Source organism: Aethalodelphis obliquidens, unplaced genomic scaffold, assembly GCF_003676395.1.
Source record: "Aethalodelphis obliquidens isolate GAN/ISIS:26980383/991018 unplaced genomic scaffold, ASM367639v1 scaffold5, whole genome shotgun sequence".
NCBI classification, from domain to species: Eukaryota; Metazoa; Chordata; class Mammalia; order Artiodactyla; family Delphinidae; genus Aethalodelphis; species Aethalodelphis obliquidens.
Genome location: NW_020837949.1, coordinates 41,490,764 through 41,509,872, shown reverse-complemented (window position 1 = coordinate 41,509,872; position 19,109 = coordinate 41,490,764). Strand labels below are relative to the sequence as shown.

The 19,109-nt window shown below is 38.1% G+C and overlaps 1 protein-coding gene and 1 non-coding gene across 6 annotated transcripts in view; one reads left to right on the top strand and one right to left on the bottom strand.

Annotated features, from left to right (window-relative positions):
* HERPUD2 (HERPUD family member 2) overlaps positions 1–19,109 on the bottom strand; it is a 42,158-nt gene that overhangs the window by 22,584 nt on the left and 465 nt on the right. For 2 of the 5 annotated variants that reach the window (XM_027102196.1, XM_027102198.1), the window contains exon 1: positions 18,621–18,724. Coding sequence is in view for 2 of the 5 variants with exons in the window: in XM_027102197.1 (XP_026957998.1) it covers positions 18,621–18,767 (147 nt within the window). In the remaining 3 variants the exon portion in view is untranslated. Of the gene's footprint in view, positions 1–2,226; positions 2,387–18,620; positions 19,039–19,109 lie in introns of those variants that run through there. The other 3 variants (XM_027102197.1, XM_027102194.1, XM_027102199.1) reach the window with 3 other exon arrangements.
* On the top strand, positions 6,958–7,064 carry LOC113618611 (U6 spliceosomal RNA). The gene has a single exon (XR_003432048.1). It is a non-coding gene; the product is annotated as a U6 spliceosomal RNA (small nuclear RNA).

Here is a 19,109-nt window from a genome sequence, read left to right as displayed (position 1 = left end):
TTGTACCTTGTTTTCTCACTTACTGTGCCCTGGAGATTACTCCTTAGCAGTATAAAGATGTCTTCCCCATTCTTTTTGACAGATGCATAATGCTCCATTACACAGAAATACTAAAGTTTACAATATGGATATTTGAGTGTTTCCAGGCTTTTGTTATTAATCATAGTGTCCTTCTTTCATACTATTCTACTTATTTCTCTATTCCCCCACTATATCCTGGAACATGGAGCTCCCTGGTGATCTTCATAAAAGCAATCTTGGTGGAAGAGTAGGGTAAAAACTTAAGTGGAATGGATTCAAGAGAACAGGAGAGGAGTACAGATACAGTGAATATTCATAATTTATAAGGAGTTGTGCACTAAAGACAGGAAAGAAATAAAGCAACAGCTAGAAGGGAAGTGGAATCAAAGAGGGTCTTGTTTGTTTTACTGTTTCATGTTTTTGTTTTTTTAAGGAGAGAAAAAAAACATGTTTGTATGCCAACAGGAATAATCCAGTAGAAAGGAAAAACTGCAGATGCAGGAGAGAAAAATAGAGAATTTCAAGAGCAATGTCCTTGAGTAGCTATTAAGGGGTAGAATCTCATGTGAAGGAGCTGGACTTAGAGAAGAATATGGCAGATAGGTGAAGAAATGTTGAGAAACTTGTACATGATCCCACTACCACCTGTCTGTGTCTCAGTTTTCTTAACTGAAAAGTGAGGGCAATAATAGTACCTATTTCACAGGGATGAATTTTCACAACACTGAAAATGCACACAAACCTCTAAGAACAGGGCAGAACACCTAGTAAACATTCAATTAGCATGTGATACTAATCTCTAATACCTGCTTCTCTTACATCATGCTGTTTCCTGAGGATCTAATGAGAGATTATGTGAAAGTATTGATAAGTTGTATGACTAATAGCAGACTATCTTCATTATGTATAAGAACATGATTAGGACACTACTAAATAGGTTTGGTTAAAGTTGCAATAACTATCAGTTTTAATGACTAAAAAAGCAAGCCCTAATCCATGTTTGAAGAGCTTTCAAAAATCAGTTTAAAATGACATTTATAAATAACAAAAGGAAAGCTTTTAATTAATTTTAGCTTCTCTAAACAGAGAGAAAAGTAATTGACATTGGTAAAAAGAAGTCCATGTCCAAAACATAAGTTACTTACCTTCAGATTTTTAGTGAAAGGATGTATTGGGTGCTAAGATGAAAGAAGTATTTACCAACTACTGCTTCAAAATATAAGAAATCTATATATATTACCTGCTTTCTACATAGGTAACTTCCATTTTACTATTAAACTGTAATGGTAATGGAATTAATCATGTACTTTATCACAAGTATCACTTTTAAACAACATGGGGCATAAAAATATGCTACAACACTCATTATTTTGGACTATTGACAAATATATATATATATATATATATATATATATATATATATATAAATAAAGTACAATGGCAATCAACTTAGACAGTTTACTCCCGTAATTATTTAGTAGGTAAGTTTAAAACAATTTTTTTTTCACAGAAACAATACAGATCACCATCAGTCAGCAACCTCACAGATTCCAGAAGCCCATGCTTGAAAAACTTAACCAAACAAATTAAACATATTTAGTATGATCACTTAGTTTAAAATGCAGGTACTAAATCTCACGAGAGTCAGCTACAAAGTAATCATCCTGTTATTTATATTGATAATTTTTACATCAAGATAAAATTAAAGATGTTGGAGATTGGTTCAGGATGGCAGAGTAGAAGGACGCATGCTCACTCCCTCTTACGAGAGCACTGGAATCACAACTAACTGCTGAACAATCATCCACAGGAAGACACTGGGAACTCACCAAAAAAGACACCCCACATCCAAAGACAAAGGAGAAGCCACAATGAGATGGTAGGAAGGGCGCAACCACAATAAAATCAAACCCCGTGACTGCTGGGTGGGTGACTCACAGACTGGAGAACACTTAAAACACAGAAGTCCACCCACTGGAGTGAAGGTTCTGAGTCCCATGTCAGGCTTCCGAAGCTGAGGGTCCGGCAATGGGGGTAGGAATTCCTACAGAATCAGACTTTGAAGGCTAGGAGGATTTGATTGCAGGACTTAACAGGACTGGGGGAAACAAAGACTCCACTCTTGGAGGGCACACACAAAATAGTGTGCGCATCGGGACCCAGGGGAAGGGGCAGTGACCCCAGAGGAGACAGAACCAGACCTACCTGCTAGTGTAGGAGGGTCTCCTGCAGAGGTGGGGGTGGCTGTGGCTCGCCATGAAGACAAGGACATGGGCAGCAGAAGTTCTGGGAAGTACTCCTTGGCGTGAGCCCACCCAGAGTCTGCCATTAGCCCCACCAAAGAGCCAGGTAGGCTCCAGGGCTGGGTCGCCTCAAGCCAAACAACCAACAGGGAGGGAACCCAGCCCCACCCATCAGCAGACAAGTTTTACTTGTCTTTACAGACAAGTTTTACTGACCTCTGCCCACCAAAGCAACAATCACCTCTACCCACCACCAGTCCCTCCCATCAGGAAGCTTGCATAAGCCTCTTAGATAGCCTCAGACACCAGAGGACAGACAGCAGAAAGAAGAAGAACTACAATTCTGCAGCCTGTGGAAGCAAAACCACATGCACAGAAAGATAAACAAAATGAAAAGGCAGAGGACTTTGTACCAATGATGAAGGAACAAGATGAAGGAACAAGATGAAGGAACAAGACAAAACCCCAGAAAAACAACTAAATGAAGTGCAGATAGGCAACCTTCCAGAAAAAGAATTCAGAGTAATGATAGTGAAGATGATCCAGGACCTCAGGAAAAGAATGGAGGCAAAGACCAGAAGATGCAAGAAATGTTTAACAAAGACCTAGAAGAATTAAAGAACAAACAAACAGAGATGAACAATACAATAACTGAAATGAAAAATACACTCGAAGGAATCAATAGCAGAATAACTGAGGCGGAAGAACGGATGAGTGACCTGGAAAACAGAATGGTGGAATTCACTGCCATGGAACAGAATAAAGAAAAAAGAATAAAAAGAAATGAAGAAAGCCTATGAGACCTCTGGGACTACATTAAACGCAAGAACATTCACATTAGAGGGGTCCCAGAAGGAGAAGAGAAAGAGAAAGGACGCGATAAAATATCTGAAGAGATTATAGTCGAAAACTTCCCTAACATGGGAATGGAAATAGCCAGCCAAATTCAGGAAGCACAGAGAGTCCCAGGCAGGATAAACCCAAGGAGAAACACGCTGAGACACACAGTAATCAAATTGACAAAAATTAAAGACAAAGAAAAATTACTGAAAGCAACAAGGGAAAAATGACAAATAACATCAAGGGAACTCCCATAAGGTTAACAGCTTATTTCTCAGCAGAAACTCTACAAGCCGGAAGGGAGTGGCACAGTATATTTAAAGTGATGAAAGGGAAGAACCTACAACCAACAACACTCTACCGGCAAGGATCTCATTCAGTCAACAGAGAAATCAACAGCTTTACTGACAAGCAAAAGCTAAGAGAATTCAGCACCACCAAACCAGCTCTACAACAAATGCTAAAGGAACTTCTCTAAGTGGGAAACACAAGAGAAGAAAACGACCTACAAAAACAAACCCATAACAATTAAGAAAATGGTAACAGGAACATATATATCGATAATTACCTTAAATGTGAATGGATTAAATGCTCCAACCAAAAGACACAGTCTCGCTGAATGGATACAAAAACAAGACCCATATATAAGCTGTCTACAAGAGACCGACTTCAGACCTAGGGACACATACAGACTGAAAGTGAGGGGATGGAAAAAGATATTCCATGCAAATGGAAATCAAAAGAAAGCTGGAGTGGCAATACTCCTATCAGGTAAAATAGACTTTAGAAAAAAGAATGTTACAAGAGACAAGGAAGGACACTATATAATGATCAAGGGATCAATCCAAGAAGAAGATATAACAAATATATATGCACCCAACATAGGAGCACCTCAATACATAAGGCAACTGCTAACAGCTATAAAAGAGGAAATCGACAGTAACACAATAATAGTGGGGGACTTTTAACACCTCACTTAAAACCAATGGACAGATCAGTGAAACTGAAAATTACTAAGAAAACACAAGCTTTAAATGACACAACAGACCAGACAGATTTAATTGATATTTATAGGACATTCCATCAAAACACAACAGATTACACTTTCTTCTCAAGTGCACATGGAGCATTCTCCAAGATAGAACACATCTTGGGTCACATATTAAGCCTCGGTAAATTTAAGAAAACTGAAATCATATCAAGCATCTTTACCGACTACACGCTATGAGATTAGACATCAATTACAGGAGAAACAAACGTAAAAAACACAAACACATAGAAGCTAAACAGTACGTTACTAAATAACCAAGAAATCACTGAAGAAATCAAAGAGGAAACCAAAAAATACCTAGAGACAAATGACAACGAAAACATGACAATCCAAAACCTATGGGATGCAGCAAAAGCAGTTGTAAGAGGGAAGTTTAGAGCAACAAGCCTACCTCAAGAAACAAGAAAAATCTCAAATAAACAATCTAACCTTACACCTAAAGGAACTAGAGAAAGAACAAACAAAACCCACAGTTAGTAGAAAGAAAGAAAGAAATAAAGATCAGAGCAGAAATAAATGAAATAGAAACCAAAAAATAAGAGCAAAGATCAAAGAACAATAAAACTAGAAGCTGGTTCTTTGAGTAGATAAACAAAATTGATAAACCTTTAGACAGTCTCACCAAGAAAAAGAGGGAGAGGACTCAATAAAATTAGAAATGAAAAAGGAAGAGTTACAATGGACACTGCAGAAATACAAAGCATTCTAAGAGACTACTACAAGCAACTCTATGCCAATAAAATGGACAACCTGGAAGAAATGAACAAATTCTTAGAAAGGTATAACCTTCCGAGACTGAACCAGGAAGAAATAGAAAACATGAACAGACCAATCACAAGTAATGAAATTGAAACTGTGATTAAAAATCTTCCAACAAACAAAAGTCCAGGACCAGATGGCTTCACAGGTGAATTCTATCAAACATTTAGAGAAGAGTTAACACCCATCCTTCTCAAACTCTTCCAAAAAATTGCAAAGGAAGGAACACTCCCAAACTCATTCTATGAGGTCACTATCACCCTGATACCAAAACCAGACAAAGATACCTCAAAAAAGAAAATTACAGACCAATATCACTGATGAATATAGAATCAAAAATCCTCAACAAAATACTAGCAAACAGAATTCAACACACATTAAAAAGATCATACACCATGATCAAGTAGGATTTGTGCCAGGGATGCAAGGATTCTTCAATATATGCAAATCAATCAATGTGATACACCATATTAACAAAATGAAGAAGAAAAACCATATGATCATCTCAATGGATGCAGAAAAAGCTTTTGACAAAATTCAACACCCATTTATGATAAAAACTCTCCAGAAAGTGGGCACAGAGGGAACCTACCTCAACATAATAAAGGCCATATACAACCAACCCACTGCCAACATCATTTTCAATGGTGAAAAACTGAAAGCATTTCCTCTAAGATCAGGAACAAGACAAGGATGTCCACTCTTGCCACTTATTCAACATAGTTTTGGAAGTCCTAGCCACGGCAATCAGATAAGAAAAAGAAATAAAAGGAATACAAATTGGAAAAGAAGAAAAACTGTCAGTGTTTGCAGATGACATGATACTATACATAGAGAATCCTAAGGATGACACCAGAAAACTACTAGAGCTGATCAATGAATTTGGTAAAGTTGCAGGATACAAAATTAATGCACAGAAATCTCTTGCATTCCTATACACTAATGACGAAAAATCTGAAAGAGAAATTAAGGATACACTCCCATTTACCACTGCAACAAAAACAATAAAATACCTAGGAATAAACCTACCTAAGGAGACAAAAGACCTATATGTAGAAAACTATAAGACACTGATGAAAGAAATTGAAGATGATGCAAACAGATGGAGAGATATACCATGTTCTTGGATTGGAAGAATCAATATTGTGAAAATGACTCTACTACTCAAAGCAATCTACAGATTCAATGCAATCCCTATCAAATTACCAATGGCATTTTTACAGAACTAGAACAAAAAGTCTTAAAATTTGTATGGAGTCACGAAAGACCCCAAATAGCCAAAGCAGTCTTGAGGGAAAAAAACGTAGCTGGAGGAATCAGACTCCCTGACTTCAGAGTATACTACAAAGCTACAGTAATCAAGACAGTATGGTACTGGCACAAAAAAAGAAATGTAGGTCAATGGAACAGGATAGAAAGCCCAGAGATAAACCCATGCACCTATGGTCAACTAATCTATGACAAAAGAGGCAAGGATATACAATGGAGAAAAGACAGTCACTTCAATAAGCGGTGCTGGGAAAGCTGGACTGCTATATGTAAAAGAATGAAATTAGAACACTCCCTAACACCATACACAAAAATAAACTCAAAATGGATTAGAGACCTAAATGTAAGACAGGACACTCTAAAACTCTTAGAGGATAACATAGGAAGAACACTCTGACATAAATCACAGCAATATCTTTCTTGATCCACCCTCTAGAGTGATGGAAATAAAAACAAAAATAAACAAATGGGACCTTATGCAACTTAAAAGCTTTTGCAAAGCCAAGGAAACTACAAACAAGAGGAAAAAGACAGCCCTCAGAATGGGAGAAAATATTTGCAAATGAATCAACGGACAAAGGATTAATCTCCAAAATATATAAACAGTTCATGCAGCTCAGTGTTAAAAAAACAAACAAACCAATCAAAAAATGGGCAAAAGACCTACCTAAATACACATTTCTCCAAAGAAGCCATACAGATGGCCAAGAAGCACATGAATAGCTGCTCAACATCAGTAATTATTAGAGAAAAGCAAATCAAAACTACAGTGAGGTGCTCGCTTCGGCAGCACATATACTAAAATTGGAACGATACAGAGAAGATTAGCATGGCCCCTGCGCAAGGATGACACGCAAATTCGTGAAGTGTTCCATATTTAAAAAAAAAAAAAAAAAAAAAAAAAACTACAGTGAGGTATCACCTCACACCAGTTAGAATGGGCATCCTCAGAAAATCTACAAACAACAAATGCTGGAGGGGGTGTGGAGAAAAGGGAACCCTCTTGCACTGTTGGCAGGAATGTAAATTGATGCAGCCACTATGGAGAATAGTATGGAGGTTCCTTAAAAAACTACAACTAGAACTACCATATGACCCAGCAATCCCACTACTGGGCATATACCCAGAGAAAACCATAATTCAAAAAGACACATGCACCCCAGTGTTCACTGCAGCACTATTTACAATAGCCAGGTCATGGAAGCAACCTAAATGCCCATCGACAGACGAATGGATAATGAAGATGTGGTACATTATTCAATGGAATATTACTCAGCCATAAAATGGAACGAAATTAGGTCATTTGTAGAGACGTGGATGGATCTAGAGACTGTCATACAGAGTGAAGTAAGTCAGAAAGAGAAAAACAAATATTGTATATTAACACATATATGTGGAACCTAGAAAAATGGTACAGATGAACCGGTTTGCAGGGCAGAAACAGAGACACAGATGTAGAGAACAAATGTATGGACACCAAGGGGGGAAAGTGGCAGGGGTGGTGTGATGAACTGGGAGATTGGGATTGACATGTATACACTGATGTGTATATAATGGATGACTAATAAGAACCTGCTGTATAAAAAAATAAATTTTAAAAAAAATTAAAGATTTTGAAAATTCCTAGTCCTAAAACTATGAATCCCAGTTTCAGAAATACAAATACTCATCAAACCTTTAAACCTAATAGCACATAATCTATTTAACCCAAAATATAGCCAATTGAAATAGCATTACTACAAGCCCAGAGGCTGATAATCCCTTTTCCCCATGTCCTAGTTTTTTAAAGCCTATACCCACTCAACAGAAAAGCTGGGCAATGGCTAAGCAAGTCCCTCAGCAGGATGAGGAAACAGCATGACCAACAGCACCCTGCAAAAGGTTTGCAAGAAGAAAAGACCACAGCATTCACCATTTGCACCTCTGGAAGAGCAATCAAGGTTTAGAAAATCCATTAAGAGGCATTTGTACATTTCATTCATATCTTTAGCCACTGTCCCTCTCCAGTGTCTTTTGCTAACTTTTCCATCCAATTCTAGAATTTAAGGAAGCTTCTTCAGCTAAGATGCAAATTTGCTTTTCTATCCAAGGCCTTTCGCTCCCTCTCAGACCCAGATCCAGATATCCAACTGCTTGTTAGACATCTTACACTTTCAAATATCTTTTTTTTTTTTTGGCCGCGCCAGGCAGCATGCGGGATCTTAGTTCTTGGACCGGGGATCAAACCCAGGCCCCTTGCAGTGGAAGCACGTAGTCTTAACCATTGGACCACCAGGGAATCTCCACCTTCAGATATCTTAATAGGCAACTCAATATCAAAACATCTACAGTGGTTCTCAATTCTTGGTTACCCAGATCTTTCCTCTTGCTTGTTCCCTATTCCGTAACAACTTGCCACCAGTTGTTTAAGCCAAAAATCTGGGCATTATCCTCAATTTTTCTCTCACCTTGTCTAACATATCTAACCACCAGCAAATCTTACGGACTCTATCTCCAGAAGTCCCTCTCAGTCCATTTCTTTCCATCTCTATTGCCATTACCCTAACCTAACACCACCTTTCCTGAACTTCTGTAATAGCTTCTTAACTGGTCTTCACACTGTGTTCTACAGTCAGTAAATAGAGTGATCTTTTAAAAATGTGAATCACTCCTGTGACTCTCTAATGGATTCCTACCACTCTGGATTGAATTCTAATTCCACACCATAACCAGATGGTCCCAGCAGATCTGGTTTCTCTCTCTTTCCAACCTCCTCTGATCATAATCTTTCCTCCTCACTCACTAGCCAAACTGGCATTCACTTAGATCCCCAAATATGCCAAGTTCCTCCCCAACTCAGACATCCTACCTGCAACAGTCTCTCCCAGCTCTCGCAGGGCTAGCTCTTAACCATCTTTTGGGTCTTAGCTTTAAAGTGACCTCCTCAGAGAGGTCTTATCTGATTTACAAATTTAAAGTAGAGTATTTCCTTTCACACACCCGGTTAGTTTCCTTCATAACACAAGCCATAATCTGTAATTACCTGCACGTTTATTTCCCTAAGTGGTATATGAGTGCCAAGAATAAACGAGGGTCCATATCTGTCTAGCTCATCCCCTTACTCCCGGAGCCTAGCACTGTGTCCTGCAGAGTAGATGCTAAATGCCAATTTATTAAATGAAGTGTTATGAGTCCAAAAGGGCTTACACAGATTTGGAAGACACACTTACTTGAAGTTCATCATATCAGTTATTTTACATGTAATCATTAAGAATGGAAATGAAGTATTTAGTCTGTGAACCACAATACTAGTTTAAAACACTTGCTGGTGCTAAATTCATTTGGTTCATTTCTGCAAATGGTACTGATATTAGCATATTATTATACTATTGAAGGAGCAATCATATGTTAGTATCTTAGTATTAACTTTACTCTAAATTAATAGTCAACTTCAAGTAAACTTATATCTTTTCACAGCAAGGGGACATCAATTTTCAAAAAAGCAGAATATAACAAAATTACATGGTACTCCCCGAAAATACGTGAAGCAAAAACAAGTGTGGATGAGGATGTGAAGAAAGTAGAACTCTCATACATTGCTGGTGGGAATGTAAAATGGAACAGCCTCTGGAAAAGCTTGGGAGTTCCTCAGAAAGCTACCATATGACTCAGTATACATCCAATTCCATTCCTAAGTATATACCAAAGAGAACTGAAAACAACAAATCCACACAAAAACCTGTAAAGGAATGTGCACAGCAGCATTATTCATAATAGCCAAATAGTCGAAACAACTCATATGCTTTGATGAACGGATAAACAAAATGTGACATTTACATATAATGGAATATTATTGGGCCATAAAAAGTAATGACGAACTGATACATGTTATAACACGAATGAACCTTGTAAACATTATGCTAAGTGAAAGAAGCCAGACATAAAAGGCCATATATATTACAGTTAGATTTATGTGAAATTTTCAGAATAGGTGAATACATATAGACGAAAAGTAGATCACTGGTTACCAAGGACTGGGGGACAGAGAATGGGGAGTGACTGCTAATGAGTATGGGGTGATAAAAATGTTCTGGAATTAGACAGTGGTGATGATTGTACAAATTTGTGAACTACTAAAAACCACTGAGTTGTACACATTAAAGGGCAAACTTTATAGTATGTGAATTATACCTTAATTTTAAAAATTGTTGCTTTAAATTGAATATTCAAATATCTTCAGATAATCAGAAGTAAAAGGAAAAAGAATTCTTTAATTTTACTTTGGGTGAAAACAGAGAAAAAGTTTTCATGTGCATAAATTAAGTAAGAAAATTTGAAATTTTTTCTACTAAAAAAATTAGTGAAAAAATTCAGTTTAAATATCAGTGAATTTAATTTAAATATCTGGAAAACCAGTGGTTAGACATGATAACAAACCACACAATAATCAACTGAATTTTCAAGTGGTTTGGATTATAATCTACAATATTAGGAAAATAACAGATTTTGAGATCTAAATTCAAATTCAGTTTAACTTGTAAAAGTGACACAATTTTATTTATCCAGACCTACTAACTGTATTTTATTTTATATTTTTTTGCGGTACGCGGGCCTCTCACTGTTGTGGCCTCTCCCGTTGCGGAGCACAGGCTCCGGATGCGCTGGCTCAGCAGCCATGGCTCACGGGCCCAGCCGCTCCGCGGCATGTGGGATCTTCCCGGACCAGGGCATGAACCCGTGTCCCCTGCATCGGCAGGCGGACTCTCAACCACTGCGCCACCAGGGAAGCCCCTAACAGTATTTTTTACCTTGATGAAAAATCCATTTCTGTATTAGTTAGGGTAGTAATGCTAGCTGCTATAATGAACCTCAAGATCTCAGTAGCTTAACACAATAAAAGTTCATTTTTCTCTCAATAAAAAATGTTACATGGTATCCTTTAAATATAAGAATTCAGAAGAGTCAGGATTGGAAAATCTAAAATGAAGTACTAATTAAATTGTCAATGAAAATTTTCTTCTGTTAAGATACTGGCTACACAGATTAACATATAAATATACTTGACTACCTCTGTTAACACCACCACCATTCTTCCTGTTGCTCACATCCTACATCCAATAGTCAGCAAATCTTAATAGGTACAGTACTTTACCATCTCCCCTGCTCCACCCTAGACGAAGCCTGGTGATATATGGTAGAGCAGAGGCAGCTAAATTACCAAGTTGGAAACATTCTGTTGGCACTCTGAGTAGCCCAGAGACAAAACTATACCACTCCAAATAAACAGCTGCTTAACCAGCTGGCCCAAAAACTCTGCTACCCACTTAACAGAGGTTGCTAAAAACCAAGGTGAGGAAAGCTCACCTGCTAGTATAATATGCAAAAATAAATCCTAAACTGGGGAAAGATGTTTTCTTTCTAAAAGGTTTACATATATTTTATCTAAAGTGTCTGACTTTTTAATGTTTATTTAACTAGACAGCAAAAACAGATAAAATACCATGTATCCCTAATGCACTTAAAATATTCACAAGAGTCTAACAGATGAGTTTACAAACCGAACAATACTCTTATATTTCTGGAAAGTCACCTAGTTGGTATCAAAAGATTAGATTTTTTACGTGAAGGACTAAATGGGTCTTTCATAATTATGAATGGCTTAAAAAAATCATGTCCTTAGTATATCCAACTTCAACATAATTAAACAGCTCAGTAAAAGCAACGGTTAACTTACATATTAGTGCAAAGAACTACAGCCCAATTTCTTTTAAAGTGGTAATTATTAACATTTCAGTTCTTATATACAGTTCAGCCATAAGTGTCAAACAGCTTTAAAGACCTGGTTCTCTGCACAACATATCGTTTCTGTGGGAAATGAATCCAGTGAATTTGTACTGAACATATCTCCCTCCCACTCCCACCTAAATCCACCCAATCTAAAGCCTCAGGAAATTCAGAAACATGTAAATGCAAGCAGAGCTTACCCAAACTGCCTCTACCTCTTATGCCCTTGCAACAACAGTAAACAAAACCAGCTTACAGAGCTTACACAACAATTTCCTCTGAAACTCCAAAGGGACATTCCCTGCTTAGCTGTTTCTACTGACAGGCCAAATCAGGTATACATACAACAGAGATGCCAAAATACATGACTGCTATGGTTCATACAAACAAGCAGGAAATGTGAAAAGATAGGGCAAAGCAATGTACTTGGAAGTCTTAAGATATTATGTTCCCATACCTTCCCTATAATTTATCAAAATAAAAATAACCACACACTAAGCTGACATGCATTAGAATGGTATTAAGACTGTGTTACCCATTCATCTGTAGCCTTTAGATGACAACCCATCTAAACACACACGCCTTTTTACAGTCCACTTACTTCTTTTTAATTTGCAAGTATATAACTGAGCTGGCCAAATCCCTAAATGCCTTTCTTCATCTTATTATATATAACCATCATATGGTTAAGACCTGAGGCTTGCCAAGTCAGACCAACCTGGGTACAAATTCCGATTCTACTACCTAAAGTTCTATGACCTTGGGCAAAAAAATCACCAAGCCTCAGTTTCCTCATCTATAAAACAGAGCTGATAACAGAACTCACAGCGTAAGCTGTCTATGAAGAATAAGTATGATAAACATATAAAGTGCTTACCAGAATGCCTGGGATACATAGCAACCTCTTAGTAAACGGCAGTTTAAAATCACAGCACCAAATATGACAGTTAAGTAGAAGCATTTAGGGGCTTCCCTGGTGGCAGAGTGGTTGAGAATCCTCCTGCCAATGCAGGGAACATGGGTTCGAGTCCTGGTCCAGGAAGATCCCACTTGTCGCGGAGCAACTAAGTCCATGCGCCACAACTACTGAGCCTGTGCTCTAGAGCCCGCGAGCCACAACTACTGAGCCTGTGCTCTAGAGCCTGCGAACCACAACTACTGAAACCCGTGCGCCTAGAGTCCGTGCTCTGCAACAAGAGAAGCCACTGCAATGAGAAGCCCACGCACCGCAATGAAGAGTAGCCCCTGCTCGCCGCAACTAGAGAAAGCCCATGCGCAGCAACAAAGACCCAACACAGCCAAAAGTAAATAAATAATTTTTTTAAAAAATCATTTTTAAAAAAAGCATTTAAGACCATCAAATCAATATCTATTATGTGTGGGAATTCCCTGGTGGTCCAGTGGTTAGGACTCCATGCTCTCACTGTTGAGGACCTGAGTTCAATCCCTGATGGGGGAACTAAGTTCCCACAAGCAGCGCAGCGCAGCCAAAAACAAAATTATTATGTAAAGGAGAGAAACTTAAAGTTCTAAAAAAATCCTATTTTTAAAAGCACTGATGCATGATTAAACAAAACATTACCTTCGCAGTACTGTTATTTTCCAAAAAACACATTAGAAAAAGGCAAGGAGTTAAACAAAACAAATTTCAGTCAGCACTCATTTTAACTTTCCATCAACCTTTGACAAGAGTCTTATAAAACAAAAATTATTTGTGTGTGTGGATTATAGCCCCTTTAAGTCAACAGTTCTGAGGTGGTTAAGCAAGCAAATTTTAAAACTGACCTGCTTACTTATGCTAAGTGAAGTAAGGCAGACAGAGATAAATACTGTATGATATCACTTATATGTGGAATCTAAAAAATAAAACTAGTGAATATAACAAAAAAGAAGCAGACTCACAGATACAGAAAACAAACTGTGGTTATTAGTGAAGAGATGGAAGGGGGAGGGGTAATAAACAAGTAGAAGATTAAGAGGTACAAACTATTAGGTATAAAATAAGTTATAACGGGTATATTGTACAACACAGGGAATATAGCCAATATTTTACAAATTTTTAAAAAATGACCTTCCTAAATAAGGTAATAGAGAATTACAAAAATAAGACAGATATAAACCTCAAATTATATTATGAAAGCTACTTCCACTGACAATGAAAGTAAGACTTCCATCTGAACTGTAGGCAATTTGGTTATAGAATGTTATATTCTCAGAATAGAATCTATGCAATTGGTTCTATTCCTATTTCTTTAATTCTAACAAATCTCAGAGCAAGGGCACTATTTGAAAAGGTGCCAAGAGAGAGGAGGTCTATCCAGAACTGAGGGACATGTTCAACGGTCATTTTGACCTCAAGACAAAAATGGGAAGCAAAAGGATACAAGCCCCAGAAAGGTTTGCCTTCAAAACTGAATTCAGGGTGAGTCAGGTCCATCGTAGTTATTGTTTGTGTATAAGAACAAATAGTAAGAAACAAGATAATGAAAAAGGTGCCTAACTGGATTTAGAGGTCCTTATTTTTTATTTTATTTCTTATTTATAAAGTTTTCTCTAAGATAGTCCATTCTACTGGATAACATTAAGTTCAACCATTTTGATTTTTACATACCTAGTAAATAAGTCTAAACTAGACCAAAGTCTGAAACTAGTCAAGTAAAAGTGGCCCTCTTGATATCTTCACCCACTAGCAGTAATTACCTAAATTTCAGAATAATTATTTCACACTACAGGCCAATTTTAGGAACTGAAAACGTAAAGTCATGAAGTGATGACAAATGTCATATTAGAATATGATTCACAATTATATACACTATCAACATGAACTGGTGCACTCCCCAGTTCTTAAACCAAGTACCAAACCAATTATCAATACCATTCAAAGTTAAACAAAACTCCACCAGAGCTCAGTTTCACACCTGAGGTTTTTAATAATGACTTTGTAATCTTCTGTGTAAATGTGGCAATTGCCTTGCTTCCTAACTAGAAAACACTTTCCCCTTTTAGCCCATTATGGAGCTATAATCCTTTAACATAGTACTATACTACTAAGTACTATAATAATATAAAGCATTTAGAATCATCAGTGCAACAACAGCTGTGAAAGAACAGTTAAAAAAAAGAAAAAGAAACTATGATCTAATCTGATTAAAACTTATTAACTCTTTAAGAAAAATGTCCCTGTGAATCTCTTCTTAAAACAGCTACACATTCCCTTACCCTCACTCGAGAGTGGACCATTCCCTTCCAGTGCTCCTACAGCACTCAGTATATCCCTCTTATATAACACTAGTACATAATATTGTAGTTATTTACTTATATGTCTGTATCCCCCACTAGACCTGAGCTTTTTAAGAGCAAAGGACTCTTACCACCTTTTTGCTTAGTATGTACATAGACCTTCAAATGCCAGGTCAATAAATTCCTAATTAAATAAATAAATGAAGCCCAAGAAAGTGTGCTTTGGAAGGAGGGGTATATTTGTGGTGGGTTTATTGAGGGGAGGGGAGGTTGAATTTAAAATATCCATGCAAATGGAGATTATCTGTGATTAAATGAAGTCAATATCTGACCATAAAGCTAAAATCTTAAGATTTTACACACTGTTGCAGAGTTTAGCCAGAATTCCATTAACAGCATGTAGGCATGTGACCTATCCTTGTAGAGATCCTAAAAGAACAACTTCAAATCTCCATTCTTCTCCCTCCAGCAGCTCTCATTTATTTTCCTAGAAGCCACCGTCCACAGGGATCAAGGCCCTCTACCTCCCCTGACCCATCAGATGCAATAAGAGCAGTGTCTACGAACTGTTCTACTTCACGCTGGGGAACACTTGCTTCTACCAGGCACTAAACCCTTCTCTGCTCCCAAGTCCACCCACCTCCACCTTTCTTATGCGCAAGGAATCAGGCATAAGAAATGATCTGTTAAACACCAAACAGCACTTGAGACACTTAGAAACATAATCAATGTTAAGTAGTCATTGTGGGGGGTCATAAGAATCTAAGCTTCCTTTATATTAAATCAACAATATAATATTGCTTATATTGTTAAATTTCTCCATTCTAAATAACAACTTCACAAGTAAACTTTAAGGACTCCAATTCCTATGCTGAGGACTACCTATGGCTTTGGAGTATCAGTAAACAGTTGGTCTGTTAAACAACTGTGATACTTCAAATCAGTTCTAAGTGATAAAAAAAGCTAGAATGTGAGTGTGTGAATAACCTTTCAAAGTTTTCAGTGAAGTTCTATGAAAATAAACACATGTGCCCTTCACTGGTGGCGCAGTGGTTAAGAACCAGCCTGCCAATGCAGGGGACATGGGTTTGATCCCTAGCCTGGGAAGATCCCACATGCCACGGGGCAACTAAGCCCGTGCGACACAACTACTGAGCCCGCACCCTAGAGCCCGCAAGCCACAACTACTGAAGCCTGTGCGCCTAGAGCCGGTGCTCCGCAACAAGAGAAGGCACCGCAATGAGAAGCCTGCGCACCGCAACGAACAGTAGCCCCCGCTCGCCACAATTAGAGAAAGCCCTCACACAGCAACGAAGACCCAATGCAGCCAAAAATTAAATAAATAAATAAATAAATTTATTTTTAAAAGAAAGAAAAGAAAAGAAAAACACATGTACACCATCCCCACCTTCATTAACCTAGAAATAAACTTCAGATATTACAATTCACTTGGAGAAAACTTGCTGGAAGAGGAAAAAAGGTTTGCCACAAGGTTAGGTAATTAATAGGCTGCAAATTATTTGGTATACCTTCCAAAAGTGCCTCCGGTGTGTACTAGAAGCAAGCAGCTTAGGAGGGCCGGGTGTAGTGAAGTTTGCAACTGATCTGTCCTCCAGCAGCTGACTGATCCACATGGGCACTGATAGCACTCCACTGAGATAAGTGCTAAGATGGCAGAACTCCTGCCAAAAACAGGCTTATCCCAGGAGCAGGTAAGACAAATAGGGTTCACACTCCTCTCTTACTTTTTAAAAAAGAAAAAGTTTCAGAAAAGTGATAACTCTTGTTCTATCACAGTGCGAACCAAGTCCCTTTTGGTTTAATCATATAATGTAAAAGATCCTCACATAAGTATACACTTGAACATATAACTAAGTACTTAGATATATGCTCAATAATGTACTTAGGAATGGCTATGTTATGAACACTACTATGGAAGTCTAAAGCTTTCAATTCTGCCTATCCTGAAAAGCTATTTTCTACTTTAAAAATGTGTAAAATGAGTCATATGCAATAGGAAATCTTTTGTAAAGCAGAAAGTTTTAAAGAGAAATTGTTACCCCTGTGTAAATCTTACCTTTCAAGAAAAGATTTGAATGAGAGTTCCAACTATTTTGTTCCAAGTACTTAAATACTTCAGGGTTTTTATTTCTCCTACTAAAAATATTTGTAATCAAAAAGTACTGACAAACATAGCTACTGCCGACTAAGAGTTGTTTTTCTAAACCACCTGTTTTTGCAATAACCACCCTATTTCTATAGCTATTCTAGAAGCCTAAATGCCTAACTAAACTTAATACTGTAACACTGAAACAGTCCTAATTCATTAACATCTTAATATAGATCAAGTGCCTTCCTTACTTATTTGCACAAAACAAGTGTTAAGTAAAACCTAGAAAGCACAGTTGCCTTCCAACACATCCTTGCTGCTGGCTTAAATTTGCCAGATGCCAAAAATATTTCCCACCCTAAAAATCCAAGCTTCTTCATTAATTAAAAAAAAAGGTTTAGTAATCACTGAAAACTACTTATTCAGGAATGAAATTTTTACACAATGGAGAACATGAAAGCCTAACTTTCATACACACTACACAACATTATACTTTTCTAAATTATTCCAAGATTTAGTTATCAACTGTGTTGATAACTTTCAAATCTAACTTTGGGGACAGATAGAGCCATACTGTCTATTTTATTTATTACCTTTGCAATATCCAGATGTGATTCAGAATGAAAAACACTGCTGCAGTAATTTACAAATGGCTTTATGAAAGGAATAAAATGATGCACCAAATGGTGGGGGTGTGAAAGGACTGTTCTCCTCTAAATGAAGAAAATTTCTGTGTCCTCTACAGGAGGAAAATGAGAGAGGAAGGGGCAGAAGAAAGTGAATCTAAAACGTATAACTCTTTGCTTCTTGAAACATATATACTAGTGTGTAAAGTATAACTTTCATAGGGGTCACATACTTATTTCAAAATTCGCTCTTCAGCAATGAGCAAATTTCTGGGCCAGATGTTGAAAGTAAAAAGGAATTTTAGTCTAATAAGCAATAAAAGCTTGAGTATGGATTGCAGTGTTTATCTTTTTTTTAAAGGATGCACCTGTCATTCCCATTTTAGGTTGATGACTTTGAGTCCAAGGAAAACGGTCCTATTGTATGCCTGCCAATTCTCATGTGCCTTGATATTTCACTTACTAATTACACTTACTAATTAACTGGACCTCATCAGGAAGATATTAATGATGGTTCAGACACTCAAGAGAGTCGCATAACCTCCATAACCTCCGAACGCAAAATACTTCGCAGTCAAAATACTTTGCAGTCAAAGAGACCTATCTGACTCAAGAGGGGTGGGGATAAGCAGGGAGTAAGGGAGTATATGACACGAAAATCTGGCCAGAGCACCTGCGCCCAGGTTTTAGACACTTACTGGTTTGCTAGGGTACACGTTAGACAGATGCGTTTTTAGTTTCCCCACGGTCCAGTTCAAGAAGCACCTAATAGTCTGGTCACTGTATTTCTGATTCGGTGCTTTAATGATGAGGGTCACAGGAATCTCCATCCCATTTTGGTCCATGGTGCCTCCAAGGTCGAACAGAGTCAAGAGGAGCAGCAGTTAAGCCCAAATGAGCCGAGGTGGTTACTGCCGGCGCGGCTGGGATGGGGACGGAAGCGAATGAGTTCTTATTCCTTGTCCAAGTCAGTCACAAGTGCATCGGGCGATACAAAGGCCATTGCCGGTGCCAAGGATGATGGCCAGGGGCGGAGGCGGCGGCGGCGGCGGGGTCTGGGGGCCCGGCCGGGGGTGCAGTTTTCCCCGCCAGGTTCGGGCTCCGCCGGGCTCCGGACTGCAGAGGGAAGCCAAGGGGAGAGAGAAAGCGGTGAGAAGGTAGAGAGGGGTGAGGGCGCGACAGCCCGA